The sequence below is a fragment of the Vitis vinifera genome, chromosome 4 (genome assembly GCF_030704535.1).
Source record: "Vitis vinifera cultivar Pinot Noir 40024 chromosome 4, ASM3070453v1".
Classification (NCBI taxonomy): domain Eukaryota; kingdom Viridiplantae; phylum Streptophyta; class Magnoliopsida; order Vitales; family Vitaceae; genus Vitis; species Vitis vinifera.
In genome coordinates, this window is record NC_081808.1 from 5484756 (window position 1) to 5509758 (window position 25003).

Sequence of the window (25003 nt, forward strand, 5' to 3'; positions counted from 1 at the left end):
TATTTTAGGTTTCAAATAGACTTTTATTTTACAAAAATAAAAAATATTATTTAAAAACTATTTTTAAAAACCGTTTTTCAAAATTATTTACAATTACTAAACAGACATTAAGCAGACTATTTTTTGAGTTATATTTTATAGAAAATTAAAATGGAAAAATATTGTGCAAACTTATTTTCGATTATGATTTTCTGTTTTTTGAAAAAAATAAAAAATATTCCAATACTCAATCTGTATTATTAAAAAGTTATTTGTTTCCCAAGTTGCTACTCCAGATAAACATCCAGAAACATCCAGTAACGGTCAGACTCTCTTCTACAAGCTTCGTTTTCTCACCGATTCTCATTTCCCAGGAGACAAACAGAAATTCACGACAGCCCTATAAATAACAGACGTTTACCAACCTTCACATTTCTCCGAAGCGCAAAAAACGAAAAGTCGTAAAAGTCACTAACTCAATCTCACATGGCATCCAGAGCCTTCCGGCTCACCAGGTCTCTCCATAGGTACCGCTCCGTACTCGGACGGGCCTGTGAACTCTCCGCTCCGGCTGCGGTCGGCCGGTCCGTCTGTGTCCCTTTGATTCGCGTTGTAGGCGGAGGCGCAGAGAATCCTGTGTTTGTGAAGTCGGTGAACAATCTCGTTGGTAATGGGTTCGGTCGCAGGTTTTATTCGTCCTATGATAACGCTAATCAGGTTTTAACCATTTATTCTTTTGCGTTTTCAGACTTTGTGGTTTAGTTTGATCTTGCCTTGGTTTTCTGTTCTGTTTGTTTCTCGGGAACATTGATGAGAAAATGAGGAATTTGTTTTTATTTGTGTTGAACTGGTATGGAATTTAGCTGAATGGAATGTTACTGACTGTTTCCTATTTTCCTTGGGCACTTTGTTAATGCATTTTGTTCTATTTGTCTATTAAAAAAAAAAAACTTGCTTAGAGGAGCTGGGATAGGGATGTGTGAGAATGATTTCAGAGAAATTAGATAACACTCTCAATTCTTGTTAATCGAACTGGATAATTGACCTATCCAATTAACCTTATCGAATATCTTGCTACATTTTCTTTCTGTGTATGTGATTATGTGTATATTGCCAATTCATATTTCTCCCACATTTACGGTTTCCATCTCGCCCGAGAAAACTGTATTCTGTGGTGTCAGCTCGTAGATTGTTTGTTTTATCAGATTAATTTGTTCTTCATTGTTTCTTTTGTCAGATTAATCAGTCAGAGTTCACTGAGATGGCATGGGAAGGAATGGTTGATGCTGTTGATGCGGCACGACTTAGTAAACAACAAATTGTTGAATCTGAGCATTTAATGAAAGCTCTTTTGGAGCAGAAGGATGGCTTGGCTCGGAGAATATTTACAAAGGCTGGGCTTGACAATACATCAGTTTTGCAGGCTACAGATGACTTTATAGATCAACAACCCAAGGTATGTATCTAAGAAAAATGTTAGAACAAGAAAATGCTCATAATCATTTTGAAAGACATTTTGTCTTGCTGCGACAGGTGGTAGGTGATACTAGTGGCCCTATATTGGGTACAAATCTCAGGTCCCTATTGGAAAAGGCAAGAAGACACAAGAAAGAAATGGGAGATAACTTCTTGTCTGTAGAGCACCTATTGTTGGGATTCCTTTCAGATGCAAGGTTTGGGCGGCAACTATTTCAGAACCTCCAGCTCAGTGAAAAAGATTTGAAAGATGCTGTCTCAGCAGTTCGTGGAAATCAGAGAGTTACTGATCAAAGTATAGTCCATGCCCTAGTATGATTTCTCTCTAATATGGTAACATTACATGAAAGAAAAAAAAAGAAAGAAAAAAGGGCCTAGTGAACAAGTAGGATTCCTCAAATCTGAATGAAAACTATAAGTCTATGAAAATATCTAGATTAGTTTTATGCAAAGTATATAACTTGAAACATGTAAGTTAAAGAACTAATTCTAAAGTTCCAGTCATGGTGAATTTGATTAAAAAGAATAATGATTTTCTTATCTTATCTTGGATTTCCTTTCAGAAGATTGGGTGGAAGGAAGGGAGTGCAGTCAAGTTTAGATTGATTAAAAGAACTTTAGCAAGTTTGTGAGCGTTGTGTGTTGAAATGATTTGCTTTGTAGAGTGTATTGGTGTTTTGGGTGTTGTTTTTGTTCTTTGATCAAGTTGTCATCAATAAATGGTTATGGAGGTTTGAAATCAAAGGGAGTGTGGTCGAAGGTGGTTGTGTTATAGTACAGTATTGATTTTGTGATTTTGTGGATTGGCACTCTAAGGAGGTAAGATGTATGGTATTGTTTATGTTGAGTGACAATCTAAGGAGTTTAGAATGATGTGGTCAAATCATTTTTTGAACCTATGGCCAATTTGGGGCCATAGATTTTCCATCTAGGGGGCTGTGGGGTCCTTCGACTTCTATTGACATTACTTCCTTCTTGGTTGGTGGTGAAAGATGAATTGCTTTCTTATAATTTTTTGATAGGCAGGTAAAGGGTAAATTACTTATCATGGACCACTTATTTAGTACGTATTAGCTAAAATCTCATAATAGATATATCATGTGCAAGGAAGGAATCAAATTGATAATATTCTTGTCCATTTATTGTGAGGTGGCATCAATCCTTTGGGTTTTGGTTCTCTTTCTAGATAAGAAACAATACTTGTATTCCATTAGATAAAAACAAAAATGTAAAGAAAAAAGGACGGAAAACCCTTAAAAAGCGTAAAAGGAAAACAAAAGTCTTTGTAGTAGAATGCTTTTATCTTCTCATGCCTAAGGAAATAAAGCTGTAGAAAGCCTATGGCTTCTCATACCTAAGGAAACAAAGCATCAAAACTTAGATGGGTATGAGATACCCAACAAAATCCACAAGAGAAAAGGCTTCCCACTTGGCCAACTTATTGATTTCCTGACTAGTTGATCCAGTCTTTCAAGGGAAAAAGTTCAATCCAATCAATACCCATGATAATTTTTATGACTACTAGTCACCCAAGACAAAATTCTAATGGGGTCCCTCTTTTACCATTAGTTTGGTTGCTCTTGGTCGTCTTGAGCAGTCATTTCCGCCTTAATAGTTACTAGCAACCCAGCTTTCCTCGAAAAAGCTCATATAATCTCACATCTTTGATCTTGAATAAATCCTTTAATACCTATTTAACTCATATTACCTAAGGAACTCCTTCAAAATTAAGCTTTGTAACACTAATTTATCAGTGGGCACTTTGTTGACTCTTCCCATCTTTTAATTGGGAGGTAGACCCAACTCTAAGCCAAAATGATGCTGAAGGTAACTTTGAAGAGTTCCTGTTGATAACCTTTCTCTCTTTGTTTGGTGTCCTAATTAAGAGGCACATTTAAAGATTGGTAAGGATTTACCTATAAAAAAAAAAAAAGATTGGTGAGGATTTACAACTCTTGTAGCCAAAGCAGATGTTGTTTATATGCAGGAGGAGGTTTGGCAAGGGAGATCGATTGTTGGGGAAACTTCAAGGGATGAGTTCCCTATGGAAGATTGCTCCTCTAGTAGTTTGGTTGTGTTCAGTAAGTGTTTGGGCATACCGACAGAGGCATATGAGACTGAGATTTTCTCTCCTTAGAAAGTTGAAAGCCAGAAAGGAAGTAAAGAGATGAGAGGTTGGTAAGAGGAGGAAAAAAGTCTCTTCAAAATTCAAACGAGAATTAAAATTTGGAGTGTGCAATGAACTGTATGGGGGCAACAAGCAGTGGGAAGGAAGTTGGGACATAGTACCAGTTTGTAAATGAAGATAAAAATTATCTTTTAGAATATTTGGAGGGAAGGGGGGGATGACAGTGACAAGAGGAAGCTCGTTAAGTCTTTGATTTGTCCACAAAAGGCAGACTTGGTATGCTTGCAAGAAACAAAAGTATAGATGATGTTGAGGACATTAGTATGGAGTTTGGGGTGGGCAGATTTTTAGAGTGGGGGTTATGAATTCTAAGGGTGCTGGTGGTGGGGTGCTTGTTTTCTGGGATAAGAGAATTTTGGTGTTGTTTGGAGTTGGTGGGTATGAATGTAGGTAAATTTTCGATTTCATGTTGCTTTAAAAGCATGAGGACTGTTTTGTTTGGGTTTTACAAAGGGTGTATGGACCCCCTTTAGGGAAGAAAAGAGAAGATTTTTGGGCAGAACTGGTAGCCATCAAGGGTCTGTGGATAGACCCGTGGTGTGTTAAAGGGGATTTCAACATTGTTAGACTCTTGTGGGAATGTAATGGAGGTAGTAGGGGTGTCTTCAGATATCAGAAGATTTACATGTGGTCATTAAGGAGCTGGAACTGTGTGACCTTCCACTGTTAGGGTCTTTGTTTTTTTTTTTTTTTTTTACATGGAGTGTGGGGTTGGAACAATCAATCCTCATCAAGATTAGATATGTTTTTGGTGTCTGAAGCTTGGGAAAGCCATTTTAATGGTGTGATTCTGTGTATTCTGCCTAAGCCCATGTCAAATCATTCTCCAATTATGTTGGAGGAGGTATGAGGAATGATGCTACTCCTTTTAGGTTAAAAAATACGTGGTTGAAGGAGAAGGGTTTCAAAGACCTTCAAGGGTGATGGATGGGGTAGGGTACAATTTTAGAGGAACTTTTAGCTTGGTTTTGGCTGCAAAACTTAAGGCATTGAAATCTGATTTGAAGAGTTGGAATAAAGAGGTTTGGTAATGCTTCCATTAGGAAGAAGTTGGCCTTCAATGAGACAGGTTTTGGGAAGGAGATGGAGGGGGGGTCCTTTCCCTTGAGGAGGTTGATGCAAGAAGGATAGCCAGGGAGGATTATATAGTAAGTGGACTCCTTTTTGAAGAAACCTTATAGAGTTGGAAATTTAGGTAGATGTAGCTTAAAGAGAGGGATAGAAGTACTAAATACTTCCATAAAATGCTTAATGCTCATAGGAGGAGGAATTGCATGGCTAGAATTAAAATTAACAGGGATTGGTTCTTTGAGGAGATTGAGATAAAGGAAGGGGTGACAAGTGCCTATCTCACCATATTATTCGATCTAAAAGAGTGGACACTTAGTAGCATCAATGCTCTAGATTTTAAAGCTTTAGAGGTGCAAGTCGCAGAAAGTTTTGCTATCTAAATACCACAACCCTCCTCCTTCTAAGGTTGGGGCAAATATTGTAGATTATTACTCTCCTTTGTTGTGCTTGGATCTTCACTATAGAACACAAAACTCTGTGCAGGAGACAGGATTAAATTGTGGTTTTAATAACTTGATTAAGAGTGTGTGCTTTTCTTAGGTTATGGCATGAAGATATGCATAGCCTCTTTTAGCGGTTTGAATTAAGTTTTAATAATGAGTGGATGGGTGGAGCTGTTTCTTTAAGGTGCCTTTTAATGAGGAAATTATTGATTAGAAATTTCATGAAGGTTTATTGGTCGAGTTAATATTTAAACCATACAAGGTGATAAAAAAGTGGAACATGGGGTTGTGGAAATTTTCATTGACTAAAAAATTAGTGACAATCATGTTTATCATCTTTTCTAGTCATAATCATGCTTCTTGTATCCTTTATGTGAAATATTACAGCTATTTTTCTTTTACATTAACCTTTGCTGCCTGTAATGTGTGCACATGCTTCAAAAAATGTCTTTTGGTTGCTCCTGGGGTTACTTTTGTTAGTCTGTTCATTCACACGTGTTCAATTTATTATACATAGACCCTGAAGGAAAATACCAAGCACTGGAAAAATATGGGAATGACTTGACTGAACTTGCTAGACGTGGAAAACTAGATCCTGTAATAGGACGAGATGATGAAATTCGGCGTTGTATCCAGATATTATCTAGGAGAACAAAGAACAACCCTGTCATTATTGGTGAGCCTGGTGTTGGAAAGACTGCAATTGCTGAAGGGTAAGCTTCTCAAATTTGTGTTTCTGCATTTTTGAAAAATTCAACTCTTATCTATTCACAATGATGAGGGTGCTTATTTTTGTTTGTGTAAATTTTTTGGACTGATCCACTTTTTTTGCTTCTAATGGTAGACTCAAAGAGCATATTTATGTGAAGATTCTTGTCATGCTGCTTGATAATTGTATTAATAATATTTATTTGAACAAAGTCCTTGTGATTTGAAAGGCAATATATTGTATCTGATATTGCTGTATGGCTTAATTGTTTTTGTAGAGTTTTCATGCTTGTTTGACATGTTCTCTATTCTACCTAATGTCGAGTTATGATAAACAAGCTTCTTTTTTCCCCTCTATGAATGGAAACCTAGAAGTGACTATTTTCTCAACATGCTATGGAAACCTAGAAGTGACTATTTTCTCAACATGCTAGTTTGATTGTTTTATGCCTTAGCACCTTCTTAAGTTGTTGATCAATTTTCCCTCAATGGGTTGATGTGTTGCTCGTCTAATAAATCTAAGGAGTGCTTATTTATTTTGGTATAGTTTGGACATATTTAGCAAAAACATGTAATGTATGTTAAATTAAATTCATTATTAATAATCCTAAAGGGAAGCGGTTCTTTCAACCAGGAAGGTTGGGTTAGGAGGGAGGCAGTGGAGTTTAGTAAGTCAGAAACAATGGAAGAAGTCTTTTGGAGACAGAAATTAAGAGAGTTATGGTTAAAAGAGGAAGATAAAAACATAAAGTTCTTCCATAAAATGACTAATGCTCGTAAATGAAGAAACTCTTTGGCTAAAAAATGACAAATTGTTATCGGAGGATGCAAATATAAAGGTAAGAATGACAAATTGTTTCCATAGGCTTCTTTCCAAGTTAGGGGACTGGAGACTGAATAGAAATGAGATGTTGTTTGATATTTTGGATAGGGAAGACCTAAGAGTTCCTAGAGTCTCCATTCTTTGAGGAGGAGGCTTTCTAGACCTCTCAAGTTTGTATGGGAATTAAGCCCTTAGGCTAAATGGTTTTGCCATGACTTTTTGGCATCTCAGTTGGGAGTTTGTGAATAGCAAGATAATGGGTTTTTTTGCAGAGTTCTTTGAGCTAAGCTCTTTGGAAAGAAGCCTCAATTTCACTTTTATTGTGCTATCCCCCCCACCCCTTCAAAAAAAAAAAAAAGGAAAAAGGATGCTAAAGATTTAAGAGATTTTAGACCAATAAGTTTGGTTGGAGGGCTTTATAAGCTTCTAGCAAAAGTCTAGTTAAGAAACTAAAGAAAGTGGTGGGCAAGGTTGTTTCAGCTATGCTATATGCATTAGTGGAGGGTAGACAAATATTGGATGTGATCCTCATAACAAATGAAGTAATTGATTAAAGGTTGAAAAGCTTTGAAAGTGGGTTCATATGTAAGCTAGATATTGAGAAGGCGTATGATCATACTAATTAGGATTTTCTAATAGTAGTCTTGAAAAGAATGAAATTTGGCTTTAAGTGGATAAGGTAGATCAAGTTGTGCACTTTTATGACTTGCTTCTTTGTGTTGTTTAATGGTGTACCTCATCAGGTCTTTTTCAAAGTCATAGAGGTTTGAGGCAGGGAGACCTACTATCTCTATACCTTTTAATTATGACCATGGGGACTTTCTCATATCCTGAGCATGGCCAAGGAAGGTGGCTTCTTAGTGGGTTTTCCAGTAAGTGGAAAAGTAGAAGATGTAGTGCTGTCCCATCAGCTATTTGCTTATGATGCACACATCCTTTGTGATGACAGTTAAGAGCATGTAGAACATTTGAGTTAAGTTCACATGTGGTTGGAGGTAATCTCAAGATTGAAAATTAATTTAAAGAATAGGGAATTGATCCTAGTGGGGTTGTCTGTTGATGTAGAAGACCTTGCTAGGGTTCTAAGATGCAAGGTGGGCACCCTCCTCACTAGTTATCTAGTTGTGCCATTGGGAGCCCCTTTTAGATTTTCTCGGGTTGGAGATATGCAAAGGAAATATTTAAAAAATGGCTTGTTGTGTGAAGAAGATAGTACTTATCAAAAAGGGGTGGGGTGGGGGGTGGAGGGGGAGGAGATTAACACCAATAAAAATCACTCTCTCTAGGCTCCTAATTTATTTCATGTCGTTATTTGTTATCTTAAAAAAGATAAACTTAAAGTTGGAAAAAATTCAGCCCTACATCCTTTGGGGAGGGAGTGCTATGGAGAAAAAGCCCCATCGGGTAAATTGATTGATAGTTTGCATACACAAGGGGGAAAGGGTTTTGATCATTAGAACTTTGTCTAATCTTGGTAAAACTCTTAGGTAATGGTGTGGGAGATTTGCCGCAAAAGAGAGAATCCCTTTAGGAGAAAGTGATTACAAGGAAACATAAGGAAGAAGAGAAAGAGGGATGTAGAAGAGCAGTGAAGAAAATGTACGAAGTGGGAGTGTGGGAGACTTGCAACAAGAAGCTCGGGTTTAAGGTGGGCAATGGGTAGAGGGTGAAATTTTGGAAAGATAAATGGTATGGTGACTTTTCCTTTTCTTGATATGTTTTTTATAATCATTGCCAAAGATGCTTGGGTAGTTGAGGTGTGGCAACGGGAAGGGGAAAAGGGATGTATCCTCATTTCTCAAGATGGTTATGTGGATTGGGAGATAGAGGTGGGGAATTTTTTTAGGAAATTGCAATTGTAGTTAATTTGATAGGGACATTGAGAACAAAGTTTTTAAAGGCGTTCTTTGAGCACGCATCGAGGCGCGCTTCAGGGCGAGGTGGCTGGCAAACACGTTAAGGTGTAAGAAAAAAAACGTAAACCCTAAATTGCGTATGCCTTAGGGTTTCACACGTGGCTGAGGTGCACCTCAAGTGCGCTTTTCACACCTTATGGGTGAGGTGTAAGCCTCAACAAAGTTACTGAAGTGCCCAGAAAAATAAAAATCGAATAGAAATAGATCAAGAAAGAGAGAGACAAGAAGGTCCTCATTGTTTTGATCTACTTTTTCTCTCATCGGGTCACCACTTTTCTGTTTCTCGGGTTGCAGATTTTATCTTTGCTTTTCTCACGTTTCTTTGGTTTCTCTGCTCATCTCTCGCATTTTCTTTCTCTGGTTTTGTTTCTTCCCTTCTTCATCTCTCTTGTTTCTTTGTTTTATATCTTTTTTTATTTTATTTTATTTGTGTGGAAGAAGTCAAACCGCCATAAACCCTATCACATGCCCTTTTAATGCATCTAAAATTCTAAATCATTATTTTCTATGGTTGAATTTCCATTCTTTCCGTTTTTTATAATTAAATTTATTGATTTTTTTTTTCCATTTCATTAAATCATTATAAAATTTATAAGAATATTATAATAAAAATAGAAATACAAGTCACTTACTTTATTAATTATTATTATTTTCTTTTCCTATGTTATAGTATATTTTTTTCTATGTTCAATTTTTTGATTTAATTATTTTTTTTTTCAAATAAAAATAATTATATACTACAATTATTATTATTTTTTAATTTACATTATGGAATTATTAATATGGTTTTTCATGAAAAATGAATTTATTATTAATTTTAATTTTAATTTTATTTTATAGATTTAAAATTATTTAAAATATTTATTAACTATGAAAATTAGGGTCCAAAGGGGCTTACGCCTCAACGCCTTGAGGCTTACGTTTGGCCTCATGAACACTAAAATGCTTCGCCTTATGCTTTTACCTTTAAAAACTTTGATTGAGAATAAAATAATTTATTTGAACTCAAAGAGTAATATTTTTCTTTGTGAAATCTCTATACTCTTTTTTGTCAAGTAGAAGTATGGAGGCTTTCCCCTCAAGGATTATTTGGAATCTTTGGGTCTGATTGATAGTATGCTTTTTTGCTTGGGAAACTGTGTGAGAAAGGATATTGATGTTGGACCAACTCAAAAGGAGGGATGGTTGATGCCAAATAGAATACTAGATGTGAAGAAAAAGAAAGAACAATTGATCACATCCTCATCCACTGCCCGAAAGTGCTAATCTTATTGCAGCTAATTTTTGCTTTGTTTAGCATATATAGGTAATGCACTTCTCAATAAAGGTGGTCCTTTTGAGCTGGATGGATTGTTTGATGGGGAAAGCTTGAAAAATTGTTCCTTTATGCTTAGTTTGGACCATATGAAAAGAGAGAAATGGGTGAACTGTTGACAATATCGAAGAATATCAAGTAATTAAACAATTGTTTATGTATAATTTTTTTGGAGTGGATTAGAGTGTGCTTAGGAGACAGTTCTTTGTTCGTGTTGGACTTCGCCAATGGTTATGCTTTGTGTAGTGGATGAGAGATATTTTTTGTGCCTTAATATATATCATGTATATTAGTGCGTATTTTTCTTACTTCATTACCAAGGATTTTTGTCCTATCAAGCTGTCTTACAGCCTAAATGAGAATTAAATGGGATCATTGATTGATTTTTAACCTTCATTGCTAATGAGTTCCAACCTTCATTATTGACCTGTTTGATCTACCTAGAATTCAATCCAGGATGTCTGTTACATCAGAAAAATCAGAGCTCTCTGTTTTTTTTTTTTGATAAGTAAAGGAGTATGTATTTAAAAAGTGTACACGATGTAAACATATACAAAACAACTAATAGGGGTGAGAACGCCGACTGCACCCTACGGGGAACCTAACCAATCCACAAAATCTAACAAAGAAGTAACATTATCCCCCATGTACGCTCTAACCCAATCCCAGAAGATATACAAAAAAGAACTTTTGATTGTTTGATCTGAGCTTTCCTTATCCTCAAAGGTTCTCCTATTCCTTTCCTTCCAAATAGACCAAAAAATGCAAAGTGGGGCGACTTTCCAAGCCCTTTTCCTCTTTTTACCAACCGAGCAACTATTCCAACTTAAGAGCACCCCTCTCATTGATAAATGCATTACTCATCGTACATGAAATATAGCAAAGACCAACTGCCACAATAGGCTTGCCTTCAGACAATGTAATAGAATATGGTCTCCCATTTCCTCAGCCTTAAACATGTAGCATCTATTTGGCATCCTTCATCCCCTCCTAAGCTAGTCATGTGTCAATATTTTAGCCCAAGTTGCCTCTCAAGCAAAAAAGCAAGTTCTTACAGGGGCCCAATAATTCCACATTGTACTGTGCAGGAAAGACTCCGCTTTCCCACTTGCTAGAGAGAAGTAAAAAGACTAAACTAAAAAACCTCCATTTTTAGTCCCCAGCCATACCATGTCATCAATAGTACCCGAAGCAATGAAGTAGTTATGCAACCTCCCAAAAAAAGTGTCAACATCCTCTAGCTCCCAATTATTGAATAGTCTAATAAACCTTGGGCCCCAACTATCCCCATTCCAAACATCTACCACCAGGCATCCTTAGAGGAAGTGATAAAATAAAGGTCCAGGAACGCATCCCTCAAAGACGTTTCCCCACACCATCTATCATCCTAGAACTTCACCCAAGTCCCCGAACCAACCTGAAGACTTGTTTTAGCTTTGAATACCTCCCATCTATTTCTAATTGCCTTCCAAACCCCTACACCAAACCTACCTCTTACCTTTTTTGTGCACCATGTGTCAAAATATTGTGTGAATGACCGAATGCCTTGACCTTGAGTTTTGTATATTATATATAGACTTTACAAGGATGCTATACATGGAAAGCAAATAAAAACAAATAAATTCCTGCATCATTCTAGCCCTATACATGTAAACTATAATCTGTCAAATAATGTATGCTAACTGTACAGAATAATAAATGGAGAAATAAGGAAACGATTGTGGGCTAAAATAAGGAAAGAAGTGTGGACAACAAAGCTGTCCTTTGACAGCCCCCCTGAAATTGATGCAGATTGATCATCAAACATCAATTTGCTACTAAGCAAGCAATGTCAATGACGAGGGAGAGCCTTGGTGAAGATATCAGCAATTTGTAAGTCAGTGGAAATATGTGGAAGAGTGATAACACGAGCTTCAAAGGCTTCACGGATAGAGTGATAGTCCACTTCAATATGCTTTGTGCGCTCATGATAAACAGGATTGGCCGTGATCTGAATAACACTTGTATTATCGGCATGTAGAGGTATAGGATCGGTCTCAGAAAAATCTAACTCCGCAAGCAAACCTTGAAGCCAAATGATTTTAAAACAAGCAAAAGACATCGCCCGGTACTCAGATTCCGTAGATGACTTAGAGACTCTGTCTTGCTTCTTACTTTTCCAAGAGATCAATGCATCACTTAAGAACACACACCAACCAGTGATGGAGTGATGGGTATCCACACAACCAGCTCAATCAGCATCACTATAAGCAACAAGGCGAGTAGAATTGCCTACAGGGAAGAACAAGCCACGAGTAGAAGTGCCTTGAACATAGCGTATGATCCTACAGACAGTAGCCGAATGAAGATGACGAGGAGTCTGAAGGAACTGGCTGACTTGCTGTACAGCAAAAGAAATGTCCGGTCTAGTAATGGTGAGATAAACAAGGCTACCCACCAACTTCCTGTATAAACTGGGATCAACAAGTAAGTCGCTCTCCTCTTTGCGAAGCTTGACATTTAATTCCATGGGAGTATCAACAAAAGTAGCCCCTTGTAGACCAGCTGTAGCCACCAAGTCACTCGCATACTTATGTTGATTGAGGGAAATACCAGAGGGACTATGATGCACCTCAAGACCAAGAAAATATGTGAGAGACCCAAGATCTTTCATATGAAAGGACTCGGAGAGATGAGTTTTGAGTTGACCAAGTAAAGCAGAATCGGAACCAGTGATCACAATATCATCAACATAAACTAAAAGAACAACAATACCCATGTCTGATTTCCGAAGAAACAAGGAAGTGTCATACTTGCTCTGCTTGAATGAAAATTGTAATAAAGTGGTGCAGAATTTATCAAACCAGGCCCTCGGAGCCTGTTTGAGACCATAAAGAGAGCGACGAAGCTTACACACATGTGAAGTCGGAGAGGGAAACAATCCCGGGGGTGGCTTCATATAAATACACTCTTGAAGATCCCCATGAAGAAAAACATGTTTTACATCCATCTGATATAGTGGCCAATCATTGGAAGCCGCAAGAGCTAGAATCGTACGAACAATAGTCATTTTAGCCACAGGAGCAAAGGTTTCTTCATAATTGACACCATATTCCTGATTATTCCCAAGTGCAACAAGTCGAGCTTTGTAACGATCCAAACTTCCATCAGATTGGACCTTTACTGAGTAAACCCATTTGCAACCCAAAGGAACAATAGTGGGAGGACAGGCTCAATGTCCCAAGTGTGATTGGCCTTTAGAGCGGCAATTTCTTCCTGCATAGCTTGTCGCCAACAATCATGCTTGGCAGCATGTGAGTAGCATGTGGGAATATCAAAATTGGACAATCCAGCAGTAAGGGCTGAAATAGAATTGCCAGAAGTGGAAGAGGGAAATCCATACTTATTCGAAAGTACAGACACTCGAGGAGAGTGATGTACTAAAGGTGCTGGAGGTGTTGCAACTGATTGAATCTGGAGCGTGGTAGGATCAGATATCGGGTGAGCCACCGAAAGAGATTGTGGGCGGGAGTGTTTCGTATACACAATACCTGGTTGAAGGCGAGAACTGACTGGATGAAGATTTGAGAACTGTTGCTCAAAGGAGGGGAGGACCACAGTAGAAGAGGATGTCACAGTAGAAGAGGATACAGGAAATAAATGTTGATTTTCAAAGAAAATAACATTCCTAGAAATACGTGTACGATGTAATGTAGGATCATAGCAAACAAATCCCTTTTGACACATATTATATCCCAAGAAAGCACATCGAACAGATTGAGCAGATAATTTATGTCGCTCATGAGGAGGTAAATAAACAAAGCATACACAATCAAAAATACGAAGGTGATCATAACTAGGTTTCTTAGCAAAGAAGCGGAAATAGGGAGACTCCATATGTAGGACTTGAGAAGGTAAACGATTAATCAAGTGAGTAGCAGTTTTTAGAGCCTCTACCTAAAACATGGATGGAACAAAAGATTCTAACAAGAGAGTACGTACCACATCTAGGAGATGACGATTTTTGCGTTCGGCAACTCCATTTTGTTGAGGAGTAGAGGGACATGAACGTTGATGAATAATACCCTTAGAAGCCAAGAATGCTTGAAACTCAGTAAACAAATACTCACCATCGGAATCTGTGCATAATGTCTTAATAGAAATAGAAAATTGATTGTCAACATACGCTAAAAACTCAGTGAAAGTACGAAAGACCTCAGATTTAGAGCGAAGAAAGTAGACCCAAGTAAATCTGCTATGATCATCAATGAAAATCACATAATATTTAAATTTCTCATGTGAACTAACCGGGGAAGGTCCCCAAACATCACTATGGATAAGATCAAAGCAGTGAGATGCTCTACTTGTATGCAAAGGGAGGGGAAGAGTTTTACTTTTACCAAGTTTGCAAGAATCACATTCAAGAGATAAAGAAGAACGATCCTTATTACCAGGTAAATCAGAGTTCAATACATGAGATAAGATCTGAGTATTGGGATGGCCTAAACGACGATGCCACACCATACTAAGATCTGAAGCATTATTACGAGCAAAAGACTTAATAGAAGAAAGTGGAGAAAAATCTGGAACAGGTAAAAATAGTGGAAACAAGCGCCCCACTTTAGGTCCCTTCGCGATCGGCTCCCTCGTTACCTAGTCTTGCACAACACAACCATTACCAGAAAAATTAACAGCACAATTGTTATCAACTAATTGGCCAACAGAAATAAGATTCGTGGAAAGCTGAGAAGCAAGAAACACATCAGTGAACTTAGAAGAGGCATCACCGATAGTAGCTATGGGCAAAGAGCTTCCATTGGCAGTCTGAATGGAAGATTGACCAGCGTAGGGCCGAACATGATACAAAGCGGTGGGATTATTAGTCATGTGATTAGAGGCCCCCAAGTCTACGTACTAGAGTTTAGTAGAATTGTTACCTTCGAACCCCATTGTTGATAATGCTGAAATTAACATCCGTTGCACCATTTTTGGGGTGCAGTAATTTGGTGCAGGAACAGAGCACGCAACTGAAGGAGAGTCGTGTGCTACAAAAGTTGCTACAGGAAGGACAATAACTGAAGTTTGAAATGCTTGGGCTTGACGATTCTGGGGGTGAATACGACATTCTTTGATAATGTGACCCTTCTTCTTGCAATAAGAACAAAACTTCTTAGGACAAGTGGCATCAATATGCCCATATTCCTTGCAACAGAAACACTGCAAGTTTTTAGAATGCATAGGTGGTCTGTGTCCTTGGGCAGCATAAGCTACAGTTGCCGTCCTAGAACTGCCATGAGATTGCTCCAGAATAACTTGAGTACTAAGGCGTTGCTCTTTGCGAAACAACTCACCAAAACAAATATCAAGAGAGGGAACAGGAGATCTGTTTGGTAAAGAGGAGCGGACAGATTCCTATTTCGAACGTAGTTTCATAAGAAACTGATCACGTCGGATAGTCGCGTGAATAGTCTGAATAGTTGAGAGAGCAGCAATAGGAACATCCGCTGTAACCAAATCAGCATATTCATGCCAAAGAGTCAGAAATGCCGAGTAGTAGTCCTGGATGGAAAGACTACCATGTTGAAACATGGCAATCGCATGTTCTAACTGAAAGCGACGAGCATCGTTATCCTGATGATAAACTTTCTTCAAGTAAGCCCACATAGATTGAGCGGTGCGATGGGGCCGCAAGTGGGTGACAATATGAGGCTCCACTGAACCAAGAAGCCAAGACATGATGCGTGCATCAAGCACAACCCATGAAGGAGAAGACCCAACATCCTAAGATTTGTCAAAAGTGGATGGTTTTTCAACATCCGTGCCATCAATATGACCCCAAAGGTCTTTTCCCTTGAGAAAAAGTTCAAACTGAAATGCCCAGGTAGAATAGTTTGTGCCTGTAAACTTAACACACACAGGTGCGGAATCCATAGAAAATAAATAGAACCCAAGACAAAAGGATGGACCAAAAAAAAATCCTAGAAGAAAACTGACCCATGACAGCCACAGAAATACCGAGAAAAATGGTTGTGGTTGGGTGCAACACGGATCAATACAGACTTGACCGAAAGACACGAGAGGCACCTTCGAAACTGAGAAGACAAAAAAGAATTTGAGAGAAGAAAAATTAGCAACCTTGCTCTGATACCATGTCAAAATAGTGTGAATGGCCGAATGCCTTGGCCTTGAGTTTTGTATATTATATATAGACTTTACAAGGATGCTATACATGAAAAGCAAATAACAACAAATAAATTCCCGCATGATTCTACTATTAAATAATGTATGCTAACTATACAGAATAATAAATGGAGAAATAAAGAAACAATTGTGGACTAAAATAAGGAAAGAAGTGTGGACAGCAAAACTGTCCTTTGACACCATGCTCCCTCCTATAATCCATACTTACCAATAATTACCTGTTTCCAAAGAGGATTCCTTTCCTTCACAAATCTCTAAGATCATTTCCCCAATAGGGCCTTATTGAAAAGAGAAAGACTTTTGAAACCCAAACCCCCTTTTTGTCTCTCCATACAAACAATCGATCACTTAACCAAATGAGGCTTTTTCACCTAATTCCTTCATCCCCATAGGAAATCTCTTTGGATCTTTTCCAATCTGGCCACCACTCTTTTGGTGATAACAAAGAGGGACATAAAGTAAATGGGTAAGCTAGATCATGTGCTCTTAATCAGTGTTTGCCTTCCACCTTTCGACAGATATTGTCTCTTCCACAAAGCAAGCCTTTTTTGAAACAATTCTTCCACCCCTTCCCAAACCCTACTGGACTTGTAAGGAGCACCTAAGGGGGGGCCTAAGTAAGTGGTTGGAAGAGTGCCCACCTTACAGCCTAAAACCTTAGCAAACCTCGACAATCAGAGCTCTCTGTTGTAATCCCACCAAGCTCAACCAAAAGTCCTACCATCCAAATCATCACACATAGACTCAATGGCTAGAATTTCCTTTGCTAGTTGCAGTCAAAATTTTCATCAAAGGTATAGGGCTTCTTGATGACACATGGAAGACACTGAGTTCCACTGATCTAAGTTTACTAGTGTGGGGTGCAGAAAATTGATTGATGTCTTGGTTAATTCAATGGAACTAGACATCGGCCAAGGATACTTTTTTTTTTTCTTTCCTCATCAGCCGAAGAAATTTGGAATGTTGTGAATTTGACCTATTCAAAATCAGGGCAATTGACTCAATTATATGATCTAAAGTGGATGGTCGAGGAAGTCAAGAAAGTGGAAGTATGACAATGACAACCTATTAGAGATTTTGGCAGGAGATGGACTTCTACCAGGACTGTGACTGCAAAGGATAATGTAAAGTATAAACAGGAAAACATAGGGTTTTTGACTTTCTTGCAGGTCCAAAGATTGAACTTGATGGCCTTGGGCCAAGAGTCAGATTCTTGGACATGATCCAATCCTATCGCGGAGAGAGGTTTACAATGCCATTGGAAGAGAGGAAAGCTAGCTGTCTATGATGATGGGAAATCCAGTTGTTGAAATTTTGCTTTCGGTGCAGCGTAACCTAAGACAAGGAGGAAAATGCTTTGTGTAATGGAAACACTGGGAGAAGGAATGATGGTAAGGATCAACTTTGGTGTGACTACTATAATAAGCCTTGTCACACAAGGGCAACATGCTGGAAAATATATGGAAACCCGTAGGTTAGAGCAGAGGCACCAAAACAACCAATATTAGCAATCGGGGCCTTTAAGTTGCTGCTGATTAACAAAAAACTCGGAATGCAACACATGCAAGTTCTTCTCGTGCACTGGTGACTTTCACTAAGGAACATCTAGAACACAGTTCTATAGGTTTATGAGTAAAGATGCTATCTTGTCCAATTGTTCCTTTTCAAAAAATCTGGCCCAAACCGGTAATTTCCTTGTTGCTCTCCATTCTAAAAACACAAAATCAGACCTTTGGATTATAGATTCAAGGGCCACAAACCATATGACAGGTTCATCAAACTTATTTTCATTTTATTTCCATGTTTGGGTCATAAGGTTAAGATAGCTGATGGGTCCATTTGTTCTATTGTGGGAAAGGGTGAAAATTTTGGTTCAAGAACCTTGAAGTTAAATTCAATGTTACATGTTCTTAAGTCATCATGCAATTTAATCTCCATTAGCAAACTTACTTGTGATTGATCGTTGGATTGTCATATCAAGACAAAATTTATAACATGATTCTACTATTTCAAAGTAGCTTTTGCCTGATTAAGAATGTTTTAAATAGATAGCTACAATAGTATAGTGCCATAAGTATTGTCTGCTAGGACGGTAAATGTGTTCAGTAATTAAGGAAGCGGAGCATCAAGTATTGTCCGCTAATGCCTATAAAAAAAAAAAAAAAAAAATTGTCCACTAAGATGGTAAATGTGTTGGGTAATTAAGTGAGAGAATGGTGTGAATTGAAATGATTGCGATCAAATAGATTGAAAAGTCATAGATGAAAATAGAAAAAAATTGATTGAATTTGAAGAAGTAACATTGGCCAAAATTAAACTAAAATCTACCAATTGAAAAAGCTCTTAGATTTGGAATTCTGTGAATAGGTCATCAAGATTTACTCTTCATCAAGTTAGGTTGATGACCTAAAATCTTAACTAAATGGATATTTAGTTTAGCTTCATGTCTAGATCAATCAAATTCGAAAATCCTAATTGCATGGGTCAATTATCTACACTTTGCTTAATTCATCTTCAATTGCCTTTTAGTACAATTACATGATCTCATCGAATTTAATACTTAGCATTCGATGAATTGATTAAGATTACTCTATATTTAATCAAATTTACCTTTCATTATATTTAATTGATTCAAGTCATGTAAGATTGCACTAAATAGCCAAACAAGTCTACCTTTGTTTTTCTCACTTGCCTTCTGAGTGAAAGATTAAGATTACGGTATACAGCCAAACAAGTTCACCTTTCTTTTAGGCCATATAACATGATTAAGCTTGATAAAGTACACCAATTCTGTCCACTTATTTGGAAATTTGTGCTAATACTGTGTTAAAATCTACCTGTTTTTTCAGTATATCCTAAATAATGTTTTCTCTTCATGATTTTTTTATTTATTTTTTATCTTGCAGCTTAGCTCAAAGAATTGTGCGAGGGGATGTTCCTGAACCTTTGATGAACAGAAAGGTTGTGCCTTTTCTTGTGTTCTTATTTTTCTCATTTAATTGAGGTTAGTTACTTTAGGTGCATGTTATTTGTGATTTGCTTAGCCACTATTTCGATTGGCTTTTTAGAAGCCAAAAGCTCTGTTTATAAGTTTAACTCTAGATTTTTGAATGACTCTATTGAAAGAGCTGCTGGTCTAGGAAAAAGCTGAAGAAGGAAGCAAAGACAATGTTGCTTCTTGTGGAAACCCTTTTCTGGCTTTTGCAAAAATTTCTTTCATGTTTAATGAAACTTTCATAATACCAAGAGTGTCTGTTTAAAATCATGACCTTAATTAACAAGGCATAAAAAACAAAACCTTAAAATTTAAAGGTGCATGCCCATAGAATTGGGTTGTTACAGAAATTGAGAAGTTCCTACAATCTGATGTAGGGCATTTTAGGATTTCTAAAATGGTAGGCTTTCAAATCAACTTCTTGTTTGGTTATGGATGTGCTATTTTGTGTTAAAAGTTCCATTCATTTTGGTGTATATATGTGTGTGTAGGCTTTTTATATCAAAAATTGGGTGGTGGATCATTCCACTTTCTGGTAAAAATTCATCCTCTTATGGAAACTTCTCTTCCCACATTTTAGTTGAAGGTGCAGGCTGGGTCAAGCCAGGAACTTTTTGTTTTTTGATATTCTTTATTATTTATTAATAGAAGTCAACCTAGAAAATGCTCTCTTTGATGATCAAATCACTGTAAAAGTTATGAAAACCATGTTGGTGTTTCATAAAATTCATTGGAAAGATACTGGTCCCCTCTTACAAATGGTAGACTGTGAAATTCATAAAAATGACCCACCTCAGAACGATTTTTAATTTCAAGTGTTTGGATTAATACAAACTTATCAAACTTTCTTATTTTAGAAAAATAAAATTAAATTAAAATTCCACAAAGAGGGAGACAAGAGGGGAAGGGGGAAGGAGAGGGTCAAAATGATTGTTTTCAACTCTAATTTGAAATGTTATAGAAATATTAATCTAGGTTTTGAGTTCAGTTAATATTGAGGACAACTCAGAATAAGGAGACTTATATGCAAGTCTGTGTGTGTGTTTTTGTCAAGTGTCCATTTTCAGTTGCCAACTAGGTTTATTGAAAATTTTATTATAGAAGCTGTGTCTAAAGAAATCAGTATAGATAATCCTTATGATTTTGGCTGAATGTTTCGTTATATTATGTAGTTTGAGACTTTTGAGTTCAAAATGAAATTTTCTTTTCAGTTGCATTCTAAAATTACAGAATTTTGATTTTGATTTTGCAGTTGATTTCACTGGATATGGGTTCATTGCTTGCTGGTGCTAAGTTCCGTGGAGATTTTGAGGAAAGACTGAAAGCAGTCCTTAAGGAAGTCACCGCTTCAAATGGGCAGATTATTTTATTTATTGATGAGATCCATACTGTAGTGGGTGCAGGTTTGTTTTTGGATTGCCTGCTTTGAAGCAATATGCTACTGTAGAGAATTTTCCATATTTCATCTTCATTTTTTGTTTTTTTGGTTCTCGTAGTGTTATATTCTTCTGTGCACAGTGCATATTATATTACTTTCTTATTCAGTTTCAGACTCAGTTGTAGGAGAAAATGTAGATGGGGGCTATGTCTTGTATAAGAGGCTTGATTACTTTGAAAGTTTAAAAAAAAAAAAATAGAACTTGTTTTTTCCTTAAATTACTCAAGATGAATGGCCAATTTAACCAAACGTCTACATATTCAGAGGCAAAGAAATCAAAAGATTGAAGAAATAAATTTTATAGGTCTTTTCTTTAACTCTAATTCAGCTACAGATTGAGATTGCATAAGAGGGAAAAAAAAATTGTTAGTCCAAATTTCCAAGTTGAAAGAGCCCTTGCGAAGAGAATTGCCCATATCTAGAAAAAAAACCAGCAAAAAACAGTTCATGGAAAAAATTTCTCATCTATTACTGCCCTGTCCTTGTCTTTGACTATACTTTTATAAATATGTAACGTCCAAGATGATACCTGTGATTGATTCTATTAATTAATTTTTGAAGTTTTGGAACTGCTGGCTCTGGCTTTGTTGTTTTCAAAAACTAGATGGAGTTTGGGAGTTTAAGTTCCTGCATATTTTTGGTGACAACTAGTGCTTCCACTAGTGTGTCGTTGGTGAGTGGTGGTTTGGGGTATTGTCTCATATGACACTATTGAAGTGGGAATAATCTTCAGGAAACTTGGCAATTGAGTGGAAGTCTAAACCCCATTTTTGTTGCCTTGCACATGCTACCATCCCAACTTGGCATGTCTTCTATCATATTTTGCAAATTTAAATTGGTGATATTTCAATCATTTGCTGATATGGTGGTCTTCTTGTGGATAATTGGTGTTAGGGGCTGTGAGTGGGGCAATGGATGCTGGGAACTTGTTGAAGCCAATGCTTGGCAGAGGTGAGCTCCGATGTATAGGGGCAACAACATTGAATGAATACAGAAAATACATTGAGAAGGATCCTGCCCTTGAGCGCAGGTTCCAGCAAGTGTTCTGTGGTCAGCCTTCAGTTGAAGACGCAATTTCCATTCTTCGTGGATTGCGTGAACGCTATGAGCTTCATCATGGTGTCAAAATATCAGACAGTGCCCTTGTATCAGCAGCAGTTCTTGCAGACCGATATATTACAGAGCGTTTTTTGCCTGACAAAGGTATAATAACTTTTCTATCAAGTCTGGAAAATTCTTTTTGTTGGGCAGATAGAAACCCATTTTCTTGATCTTCCTAAATATAAATATATGAACCAATTTGTTGCCAAAACTTACTAGATTGCTGATAGGACTGATACTAGTTGAAAAATAGAGTTGTTCTACTATTTGTTTGTGGCCATGATTCTCTCCTTTTTTTTTTTCAAATAAATAAAAGAGTAGGAGATCCAAACTTCAATGTTTTTTTTTTTTTTTCAAATCTATCTCCATGATTGTTGAGTGTTTTCTGATTAAAAAAAATGATTGTTGAGTGTTTTGAGATGCACTAGGCTCTGTAAGACAAATATGAGTAGGAGATGATGGTTGTGGTTTTATTCAAGCTATATCTTTAAGAGGAGAAGAAATATGATCAGCTATCTTTTAGAGTCTTGTTTTATTTTATTTTATTTTGGTGTTTTTGGGTTTTTTTTCCATTATCAGAGAATGAGTGAAGTGAAAAAAAAAAAAGTGAAGAATAAGATCAAATGCTCATTGTCTATGATTTGGAATTTCAAGAAGATCAAATGCCTATTTACAAAATGAGTGAAATGGTTATCATGGTCCATGGATGAATAGGAGCCCAAACCTAGCAGTTCGAGCCTAAGTAGCTGTTGAATGGTGGATTGATGATATAGCATAAACAAAGGCTGCTGAAGTAGACAAAGTACTTGTTACAAGATCTCAGCTATGTGACTGAGTTCTACCATTATGCTTACTGGAATGTTTTGAAATTTGCAGAATTTTGTTCTTGCATCTCAATCAGTACCTTTCTTTTTGTCTTTTTGCATTTTTTTCTTAGTGGGATCTTGAGAAATGAAATCTCAAATTTTTACTTAGAATAAAATGAAAAAACGAAACTGTAGGGAAGGAAAATTTAAGAAAGGTTTTGGCAATCTCAAAAGTATTTTTCTGCTATACCCATCATGCTTTTCATGAATTATTTATAATGTAAACCATATCCAGTTATTTACTTTGGAGGGTTGGTATTTTGTGTTTGCTTTCAGCCATTGATCTTGTGGATGAAGCGGCTGCAAAGCTGAAAATAGAGATAACTTCAAAGCCTACGGAGTTGGATGAGATAGATAGAGCTGTGATTAAACTAGAGATGGAGAAACTATCCCTGAAAAGTGACACTGATAAAGCATCCAGAGAAAGGTTAAGCAAGCTGGAAAATGATCTACTTTCACTTAAGCAGAAACAGAAAGATCTAACTGATCAATGGGAACAAGAAAAAGTTCTCATGACACGAATCCGATCTATTAAGGAGGAGGTAAATTCTTCTTTTTGTTTGTTTTCTTTAAATGGTAAAATTCGATTATGTTAAATCATCCTGACATCTCTTAATTCATTGGCTTGAAAAACTCTTACAGATTGACAGGGTGAACCTGGAGATGGAATCTGCTGAACGTGAATATAATTTAAATCGTGCTGCTGAGCTCAAATATGGAACCTTAATTTCTCTTCAGCGGCAACTGGAAGAGGCTGAGAAGAACCTTGCTAATTATCGGAAATCCGGAAAGTCTTTGCTCCGGGAAGAAGTGACTGACCTTGATATTGCTGAAATTGTGAGTAAATGGACCGGTATACCCTTGTCAAACCTACAGCAATCAGAGAGGGACAAGTTAGTCTTGCTAGAACAAGTTCTGCACCAAAGGGTGGTTGGTCAGGAAAATGCTGTTAAATCAGTGGCTGATGCAATCCGGCGTTCAAGGGCAGGATTGTCAGACCCCATCCGGCCAATTGCAAGCTTCATGTTCATGGGTCCTACTGGGGTCGGTAAAACTGAGCTTGCAAAGGCTCTCGCAGGGTACCTTTTTAATACAGAAAATGCTCTTGTTAGAATTGACATGACTGAATACATGGAAAAGCACGCAGTCTCACGCTTGGTTGGTGCACCACCTGGTTATGTCGGATATGAAGAAGGTGGACAGCTCACCGAAGTAGTTCGCCGGAGACCTTATTCCGTGGTACTATTTGATGAGATTGAGAAGGCACATCACGATGTGTTCAACATTCTGTTACAGCTACTAGATGATGGCAGGATAACTGATTCTCAGGGAAGAACAGTTAGTTTTACAAATTGTGTAGTGATCATGACATCAAATATCGGGTCCCACTATATCCTAGAAACACTTCAGAGCACAGATAAGAAGGAAGCAGTTTATGAGATCATGAAAAAACAAGTTGTTGAGTTGGCCAGACAAACATTCCGACCAGAGTTCATGAATCGAATCGATGAATATATTGTCTTCCAGCCTTTGGACTCCAAAGAAATCAGCAAAATTGTTGAGATACAGGTGATGCATATTGTAGTTCTGATAGTATACGTGTTGGAAGTTAATCCTCATCCATATGATTCTTCTTCTATTCTAATTAAAAAGAATTTGGATCATATTTTGACACCTACATTCTTGTGAATTGCAGATGAACCGACTAAGAGAGAGGCTGAAACAGAAGAAAATCGATCTCCATTACACAAAGGAGGCTGTTGAACTTTTGGGGACGCAAGGCTTTGACCCAAATTTCGGTGCAAGGCCAGTCAAGAGGGTAATACAGCAGATGGTTGAAAACGAAATAGCAATGGGAATTCTGAGAGGGGATTTCAAGGAGGACGAGTCGATTATCATCGATGCTGACATGTCAGCCAACATTCCTCCCCATAAGAGATTGCTGATCAAGAAGTTGGAGAGTAGTTCTCCCATGGACGCCATGGTTGCCTGATAGTAGATTTTGTAGAAGAAAATAAGGTTTGACAAAACATTTCCAAATTTTGGGCATACGAATATTGGAACCTCGTCTTTTTCCCGGTTTGTACACGGGAAGTAGTTGGGGGTTGAGTGGTTAGCGATCTTCAGTACTCTAAAACCTTGGACTCCTAATTTAATTTTCTAGAAAATATGGAAATAGTCTAAGATGTTCATTTTCATACCCACGTAGAGATGGTGGTGATTTATTATCTATTTTTCTAATTACACACATAATTTTTATATATTTTTATTTTAAAAATATTTTTAATAGATAAATAAATTCCAAATGAAATGGCATTTGATACATATGATTTATTAATTTTAAAAAATTAGTTAAATTAAAAAATTGATCCAATTAATATTAAAAAAAAATCATAGAATTTGAAATCTGTCGAATTAATATTAAGAAGTCATGGACTGAAAACTTATTCTATTAGTTTCTTTACACAATGATATGTTTTTGAACTTTTTGCTTTACATTAAAT

General features: G+C 37.1%; 1 protein-coding gene across 1 annotated transcript; it reads left to right on the forward strand.

Annotated features, from left to right (window-relative positions):
• Nucleotides 1-264: 264 nt before the first annotated feature.
• Nucleotides 265-24697, forward strand: LOC100247399 (chaperone protein ClpB4, mitochondrial). The gene is made up of 10 exons (XM_002282844.4): nucleotides 265-696; nucleotides 1217-1435; nucleotides 1513-1750; nucleotides 5675-5870; nucleotides 19006-19060; nucleotides 20347-20497; nucleotides 21427-21735; nucleotides 22776-23041; nucleotides 23142-24068; nucleotides 24196-24697. The coding sequence occupies exons 1-10, from the start codon at nucleotides 466-468 to the stop codon at nucleotides 24490-24492; spliced, it is 2889 nt and encodes a 962-aa protein (XP_002282880.1). The 5' UTR covers nucleotides 265-465; the 3' UTR covers nucleotides 24493-24697.
• The last annotated feature ends 306 nt before the right edge of the window (nucleotides 24698-25003 follow it).